The following is a 7,897-nucleotide window of genomic DNA, read 5'->3' on the forward strand; positions in this document are numbered from 1 at the left end:
CTCGCCTCCCCCAACCGCCTATTCTCCTGTCTTCAACCCCCTGACCAACCCCTTCGGCACCTTCCAACCGCCCCCCCCCACCCTCAGCACCTCCGCCTCCAGCTCCCCCACCCGCCCATCCCTCGCCGCCACATCCCCCACCAACCCGGCCACCTCCTCCGCATGCGCCGCCGAAAGCGTATCCAGCTCGATCCGTAGCGCGTCCGTCTGCGCCAGCTGCGCCGCCAGCTCCCCCTGCAGCCTCGCCACCGCCGCGGCGTGCTCCGCCTCCCGCTCGCGCGCCTCGCGCTCCGCGTCGGCTAGCTGCGCGGCGAGCTCGTCCGTGGCGGCCACGCGCGCGCGCAGCTGCGAGCGCAGGGAGGTGGTCAGTGCGTGGGACTCGTCGAGGGCATCGTGCAGGTCGCGGTTTTGGTGGGTGAGGGTGCGCAGGTGGGTGAGCAGTTGGGTGAGGACCTGCGCGCCGGCGCCGGTGAGTGGGAGTGTGCTTTCGCCCGGGGTGGTGTATTCGAGTTCGAGGCGGGCCGTGCGGAGGGTGGTGGTGAGGGAGGTGAGTACTTCGAAGGCGTCGGTGCCCGGGAAGCCGAGGGATTGGAGGGTGGTGTCGAGGGTGGTGAGGGCGGCGGTGCGGTCGGAGAGGGTTTGTAGGATGGTGGTGAGTTGTGCTTCGAGGGGGTGGGGGTTGGGGGCTGCTTCTTCCGATGACGACGACGACGACTCGGGGGATGGGGTTGTTGGGAGGAGGGCTGGGGTGAGCTTGTCTGATAGTCGGGAGGCTAGGGCGGAGTAGGACTCCAGGGCGGTTGTTAGTTTGGCGACCTCGAGGTGCAGGACCTCGAGTTGCTGTTCAAGCTGCTGCTTTTCTGGGTCTGGCAGTGAGGCCTGAGTGCCCATGCTGGACCGTGGCGTGGGCAAACGTCGGCAGGGAGTCTCGGAGGGTTGCGGCTCGGGGCTTGTGGACGGAGGGGTTGGAAAGGATGCTGCCCGCATTCGCCTGGTGGGCGTGCTGCACGCCAGCTCGGCCCTCGCGCTCTCACTAAACTCTGTCCCGACATCGTCGATGTCATACTCCATGGAATTGTCGGATTGAGGAGGAGTCTGGGCAGCTCTGGCCCATTCAACAGGGGGACTGCTCGGCACCTCCTGGACCGCGGCACGGCTGGCCAACTCTCTCTTCAGTGATGCAACCTGTTGCTCCAGATCCCACACACGCTCCGTGTCGAGCACCACCGTCTCGTCATGCAATCGCTCGATTTCTTCATCCTTCTCGGCCAACTCGGCCTTGAGCCGCTCCATCTCCGCTTTGGCCTTCTCGGCCCGTCGCCGCCTCTCGGTCAAGATGGTGTTCATCTCCTCGCTCAGGCCATTGCGCCGAATGCGGCGCTTGACACGGCCATCCAGGACTTGGCGGAGAGGAAGGAAATGGACCTCACCACTAAAGGGAGAGCCTTGCGAGTCTAGGCTCGGAATACCGCTGCCGTTTGACGGAAATAGGCAGGCCGGGGTGGACCGTCGACGCTGTGTTCGACTGCTAGAAAGAGAGGTCCGTCGTATCATGGGCGTTAACCCAGTTGTTGAGGGTTGACATTCCTTCCCAGCCGACTGCGGACCTGGATCTGAGAACCGAACATGCCTCTTCCTGGAATTTGGAGTTTGAAGAGCCAGGGTCTCCCGTGAGGGTCGCTTGGGTGAGGCGCATGGTGTTTGTTTGGGAGCTGCTGCTGGACTGCTAGACGACGCTCGTGATTGGCTCAGGTTACGCCGTGTGCGCCGCAGCGCGATGGGGAGCTCTGGAGTCTCTGTGCCTCCCTCCATGGTTGTTGAAATTGTGACCTTGGGTTAATTCTCAAGGTTACGGGTACCCTCTCCTCTTTCAAGGTGAGTCGAAGAATTAAAATTGGTGCCCATGTCATGGGGTTTTTTCGCAAGGCAGCAATGCCCATGCTTCCTCCCTCCACGTGGACCCGCATGACTGGGGTGTTTATTTACTGATATCCAGCCAATTAGACGCGATACATCTCTCCACATGAAGCCCCTGAGCCTGGATGTGCTTGGCTCGCTGCCCAGTCTCCCCAGCGTGTTTCTGTGAATGTTTCGCGCGCAAGTGACAAACGAGTCAACGACCAACAATTACCCTCACAATATTTCACAGCAAACAAAGGTGACCTTACCAGACATTACATTCAATACACTATGTTCAGTTGTTCCCATTGTTGTCCTTCTATTACTCCCTGCTAATCTGCTCCTCATATGCCACTCACCGTACTCCCAGCCAATGCAGCCGCTTGAGTACATCCACTTACATGTGGAGCAGTTGTGTGTTAATGCCTTTTCCTGACCACTTGTTATGGAACTCGACACTCGCCATGTTGAGTTAGTTACTGAATAACCCCCCATCTCCCTTGCAGCATCTAACTTCTATTCCACGATGGCCAGCACCTTAACTGGCGGAATTCTGTCAGTTTTTATCGCACGGTTGTGAGGAGAGTCCACCCCGGGAGTTGTACATTCCGCAATAAAACGACCCGAGCTCTCAAAGGGGTTTTCAACGTTTCTGCCCCGACTTATAGGGCCCAAGATCCAACGGATATGTGCCCGGTATTTCTCCATCCATTTAGACAAGTACCTTCCGAAACTAAAAACATTTTCGTCCCAAGGACCGCCGTCGGGATACTGCCAAAAGCTGTCCATGTCGCCAGATTCAAGAGAAGGGTCGGTAGGTTCTGGTACCTCGACAAAAACACACCCATTCCCTTGAAATGTCTTTGTTCCGGGTGGGATGCTGGCGCCGGGCCTTGGCTTGATGTTACGGTCAATGACGTAGAACGTATGCAGACTCGGCGTTGTTAGCGGCCAGAGCCTGGCGACTGATTGGGCCTCTTGGCACCAATCCCGATAGTGATAGCTGCCTGTAGGGTCAGATTGTCTATCAGGGCAGATGGGGGCTCCCGCAGCTTCATCGTACTTCCATGGGCGGTACCTGTTACAAGGGCTGGAATTCCAGGGCTTGAACAATCAGCTGCCGGGGGAACCGGCAAAACCAAGTGTATTAATAAGAATAATCTTCAATGGCCTCGAGAAGTCCATGAAGAGAGAAAGAGAAGTTCTGGAGCTATCTGACATTCTGAGTCTTCTTATACATGAAGGGTTTCGGTGAGAAGGTGAGAAGGTGAGGAAGGGCGTCTGACGAGGACGCCAATGAAATTAGTGAGGCTGGCCGATGAGTGGCCATTGATTTCTGAAAATGATTGGTGATGGTTGAGTCCACGTAATGATCCGTGTGGCATGATGGTTGAGTCCATGATGGTTGAGTCCATGATGGTTGAGTCCATGATGGTTGAGTCCATGATGGTTGAGTCCACGTGGTGATCCGTGTGACATGATGGTTGAGTCCACGATGGTTGAGTCCATGATGGTTGAGTCCACGTAATGATCCGTGTGACAGTACCTTTGATAAAACTTGTCGCCGAAGTGTACGCTGTCTGCGAATACATTGTTGTAAAAGGCCAATGTATCGCCTTTGAAGTCGTCGAGGCAAGCATAAAGTGGGTATTTCTTTTCCCGACCTTCACGGCACATCGCGTCGAACACCTCTTCGACTATTGGGTAGGTCTGACGGAAAGCCTCCAAGTTGAAATTCTCGGGCCGATCTTGGCTTGGCCAGCCTCTATCGACACGGGCCCACGTCACCGTGTCCCGTGTAAAGCCGTCCCAAGTCGCCATGCGTCGATTATAGGCAGTGTAGAGGTAGAGTACCGGGGGGATCGGGTCAGGCGGGTTACGGACGTCAAATGCCTCGTTTGCTCCCCCTTTCTTGATATCCAAAACGAGCTGTCGAGCGTCAAAATATTTCAGTCAGTCCTTGGTTTCTTTTTCTGACCCACAGAGAGGTGTGCGAAATCTGGCTTTTCCAGGGTACTACAGAGCAAGCAGACCTGATTGACCATCTCTCTCTCAGAAGACGTGGTCTCCCGGAACGACTCAAGCCACTCAAGGTATCTCTCACGCCTCGCACGCGTCCACCAGCACTCAAAACAGTCTTTTGTAAACTGCGCCTTGTCAAAGTCGATGGTAAGGTATTCAACGTTCGCAAGGTGGCTACTGTAATAGCCTCCTTCCCCCCCCCCCCCCCAAAAAAAAAAAAACTTACGAGACAAACTCAAGGATAGCTTCTGATCATCGTTTGCTTCCCAACCTTCAGCGCTCCAAGGATTAGCACTACATGCTACGAGTGGGCAATCTAGCCACAGACCATCAATCTCCGGGTTGAAGGGGACGGGGCAGATTCCGTGCGGCAACCCCGAGCCGATAGCCAGGTTTGATGATGAGGAGCACACAGACTTTTGCTCGTCAGCCTCGTCTTCCACTGGGCGCCGTGCCTTCATGGCGAGAATGCCACCGGATTTACCACCACCCTGAGATGCCCATGGGGGTTGAATACATGTAGCGGGATCAGCAGCAGCCCCATCCAGATCCCCCAATTTCCTTTCAACCAAATCCCGCCGAACGGCTTGGCGTGCAGCTTGACACACACTTGCAATTCCCGTAATGCTGTCGTAGTATGCACAGTGCCGGCCCACCTTATGGCGAGGGGGTACAAACGTGAATGTCTAGCCCTCATTTTCTAGTGCCTCGATGAGCTGTGTGTCATACACCGTTTCAGGGTTCTCGATAGATTGCTTTTCAACCCATTCTCTGGGAGGAGAAGGGTAAAACCCGATCGCTTGTACGGAGAGTAAAGCATGCTGCACACACTTTTTCCAAATGCTGTTTTGGATTTCTTCCGGCAGTACCGAAAACTGAGGGAATCTTTTTAGCATCTCAAAATGCGATGTTCGAGTAAAGTAAGGCACTTTACTCAGCAGTATGTCGTGTTTAGATACGTACTTGACTGGTACTAGAACCTGTGGATAGCAGATGGTATTTAGAAAAGCAAGCAGCGGGTTTCCAGAATTGTGAATTTAAAGATGTTGTTAATGTCCAGGATATCTAGTCTTTTTAAAACACTTTACTCTCGAAGAGTGGGCGAAGCTTAGGTGCCTGAGCAACGATATCTACACAACTACTTTATGCACGGCTGTGCTTTCATTGTAGTGGTTTAGCACATCTTTGACCAGCCACCAGGAGTTATTAAACAGGCCCTGATTGGCTTGGGTTTGAGGGAGGGGGCTGCGGGTTGAGCGATGTGATAGTTAAATGAGAGTCAAGAGTTGTATGTGCAGCAGGAGGTCAGTACAAGAGGAGGACGGATTCTTGCTAAGTTCCCAGCCCCGCCCAGCTCTGCCATTCTTACTAAGATGGGAGGTAACATTCCTGCCTTACAAGTCAAAACAAAAGGCTACGCATGGCTAAATACTCTTGTTTTAGTCATCACTTCGCGGCATGGCGAAGAAGAAGAACCCTCTGTTCGATAATCCTGTTGGCCAACAAGCTTGGCAGTGAAGAGATAAAGATCAGGGACGGTTCCGTTCTTTCAAATCCAAAGTATGGCTACAATATCTATAGGACACAATGAATAACCAATCCCCATTTGACTTGTCTTGGAATGAGCAAATCCATGTTCAGTCATTCCGTTGACCGGAAGCCAAGTCAGACGATGCAACCCAAGCACTTCACACTTACAACACACATTGATGTATTGAAACCCTCATACCCTTATTGCCATTCTATTGACATGATGTGGTGTTAGACTTGTCGAAATTTGATGAGACTGACTGGTAGGATCATGTTGAAGGTCAATATCACCATCCCAGCCCAACCCCTGAACTCCTCGCCAATACCATCAATTACCGGTTTTCTTTCCTGTTAGGGGTGCCCGTATACGGAGGTGGAGTGCTAACCGCCAACTTTTCAGTACCACTCGGTAGAGGGTAATGAAATCTCGCAGAGTTCATGTTGGGTTGCTCGTCTCGATGTCGGGGCCCGGACTTTTCTGGCACACGTCACACGAAAGTAGCCCGGGGCACCGAATTTTCTTTTTGCGTAAAGGATATATTCGCTATGGCAGGGAAACGCTCCGATTCCAGGGCATCATTCAATCGACAAATGACAACAAAAAGAAAAGCCTCCGCGCTCCTAGCGATGACCAGCTCCCCCACGCCACAAACCCTCGACCACCGCCAGGCCTCTCCCGCAAACCCTGCGCCCCAGCACCACCACCCAACGGAAGCAACACCAACCCCCCGTTCAACGCCCCAACCCCACGCCCGACTCCCCTTCTACTAGGAACCCCCCCTTCTCATCAAGCCCCTCCACCCAACTCACACACCTTCTCCCTCCCCACCGCAACCAGCACCCCAAACACCAGCTTCTCCCTTGCCGCCCGCTCCAGCCGGTACTCGCTCGGACCCACATACCTGCTGTGTTGCGGCGGCAGGCGATCCAGGAAGAAATGGTCCGCCACGGCGGCCAGCATGTCGTGCATGTCGTGCAGGTCTTGGAGCGCGGGGAAGGGTCCTGGGCTTGTGGTGGGGTGGTGGGGCGGGGGGTGGTGGTGGTGGTGGTGGTGGTTGGTGTTGGGGTTGTTGGGGAAGCCGAATGCGGGGAGGGCGTCGGAGTGGTGGAGGGGGATGTAGAGAGTGGAGATGCCGTAGAAGGGGGTTTTGTTGGTGGGGTGTTCGGTTGGGTCTGTGGTTGTGGTTAGGGCTTGACTGTGGTTGAGGGGGTGGTTGGAGATGGGGTTGGGCGATTGTGTGCGTGTGTTGATAGCACTGGGGGGTGGGAAGGAGGAGTGGATGGGGAGCACTTACAGGTGCCGGCAAAGTAGCCCTTAAGATAGAGATCCATGAGGTCATGTTTCTTGTTGCCGTGATAGGGGATCGATGATGGCATAGAACTGGCGTAGTTTGGGAAAGCTCCTCAGGAAGCCCGCTACTTCTTTGGGGCACAGACGCCACGCGCGGTCCCGCGAGGCATGACCCGCGTGTTCCCAATTCTCACGGTCGACGCAGCGGAAATTGCCGTCCATGTCATGGCAGGAGTAGTGCTTGGGACTCAACTTGATGCCGAACTTTTCCGTGTTTTGGAACTGCTCCGCGAGGCTGTCACTGTCGAAGATTCTATACTCTGCCAATTCAAAATCTGGTGATCGTTGTGGAAGTACCCCATCGCCGGGACTGTGCTCCTAGCAAAGTCGAAAACGATCAAGTCTTTTGCACCATCAATACGGGCGTCCAAGATCTTGAAAGGTAGCCCTTCGAACTGGCCCCTTCTCCTCAATGCCAACTCATGTCTCACGGCCGCTGCAGCCGCAGGGTTGACACTTGAAAGTTCGTCATACATCCGGTATCCCGAGTTATCCTCTTTTCTCGTGACGGGAGAGAAAGACAGTTTCCATGTTCCTGCATGAGCATCATCGACACGGCCGACCCTGAGAACATGAAAATGGGGGTCGCCGTTCAAGACCTCGCGGAAGATTTTCCATTGTATTTCGGCGGGGAAATGACTGAATTTTGGGAACCGGGAGTTTTGGTCGGGTTGTCGTTTCCCTTTCTTGCCCGTTATGTAAGTTTTCTTCGACCGCGAAGTGTGTTTCTTCGCCCCAGGACGTGTACGACGAGCCATGACAAGAGCCGAATGATCTGACCGGCGTCGAAAATCTGGAGCGTTGCTGTTTCCCAGACTAAATTGATCTCGTTGGCAATGGAGCTGTGGGCGGATGAAAAACGCGAAGTGGGAAACAGGGCCACAATCTTTCTAACGCCCGGTCACGGCTTGTTGGAGGAGTAGGGAAAATGGAACAAGGCGAAATGTAGGGTCACCAAGAAAAGATAAGGCAGGAACTGTGAAATTTCTGAAATCGGTATCGGTGGTGGCGGATGGAAATGGTGGCCTAGGTAATAAACAATTGTTTTGCTAGGGCTTGAGTTGGAATCTGGACTGGACACCGGGGCTGGAATAG

At 54.3% G+C, this 7,897-nt stretch overlaps 4 protein-coding genes across 4 annotated transcripts; 1 reads left to right on the forward strand and 3 right to left on the reverse strand.

The window, feature by feature from the left end:
* Positions 1-18: 18 nt before the first annotated feature.
* Positions 19-1,812, reverse strand: CHGG_09857 (uncharacterized protein; the record flags this gene model as incomplete). Its single annotated transcript, XM_001227783.1, has 1 exon — positions 19-1,812. One exon carries the CDS (start codon positions 1,810-1,812, stop codon positions 19-21), a length of 1,794 nt encoding a protein of 597 aa, XP_001227784.1.
* A 188-nt stretch (positions 1,813-2,000) lies between these two features.
* Positions 2,001-2,365, reverse strand: CHGG_09858 (uncharacterized protein; the record flags this gene model as incomplete). The annotated part of the gene is made up of 3 exons (XM_001227784.1): positions 2,001-2,080; positions 2,169-2,188; positions 2,301-2,365. 3 exons carry the CDS (start codon positions 2,363-2,365, stop codon positions 2,001-2,003), a joined length of 165 nt encoding a protein of 54 aa, XP_001227785.1.
* A 920-nt stretch (positions 2,366-3,285) lies between these two features.
* Positions 3,286-4,416, forward strand: CHGG_09859 (uncharacterized protein; the record flags this gene model as incomplete). Its single annotated transcript, XM_001227785.1, has 4 exons — positions 3,286-3,362; positions 3,443-3,470; positions 3,912-4,068; positions 4,199-4,416. 4 exons carry the CDS (start codon positions 3,286-3,288, stop codon positions 4,414-4,416), a joined length of 480 nt encoding a protein of 159 aa, XP_001227786.1.
* Positions 4,417-5,887: 1,471 nt separating this feature from the next.
* CHGG_09860 (uncharacterized protein) lies at positions 5,888-7,560 on the reverse strand (the record flags this gene model as incomplete). Its single annotated transcript, XM_001227786.1, has 5 exons — positions 5,888-5,929; positions 6,266-6,624; positions 6,747-6,854; positions 6,937-7,043; positions 7,100-7,560. The coding sequence occupies 5 exons, from the start codon at positions 7,558-7,560 to the stop codon at positions 5,888-5,890; spliced, it is 1,077 nt and encodes a 358-aa protein (XP_001227787.1).
* Between the last annotated feature and the right edge of the window lie 337 nt (positions 7,561-7,897).

The sequence above is a fragment of the Chaetomium globosum genome, genomic scaffold (genome assembly GCF_000143365.1).
Source record: "Chaetomium globosum CBS 148.51 scaffold_7 genomic scaffold, whole genome shotgun sequence".
Lineage (NCBI taxonomy): Eukaryota > Fungi > Ascomycota > Sordariomycetes > Sordariales > Chaetomiaceae > Chaetomium > Chaetomium globosum.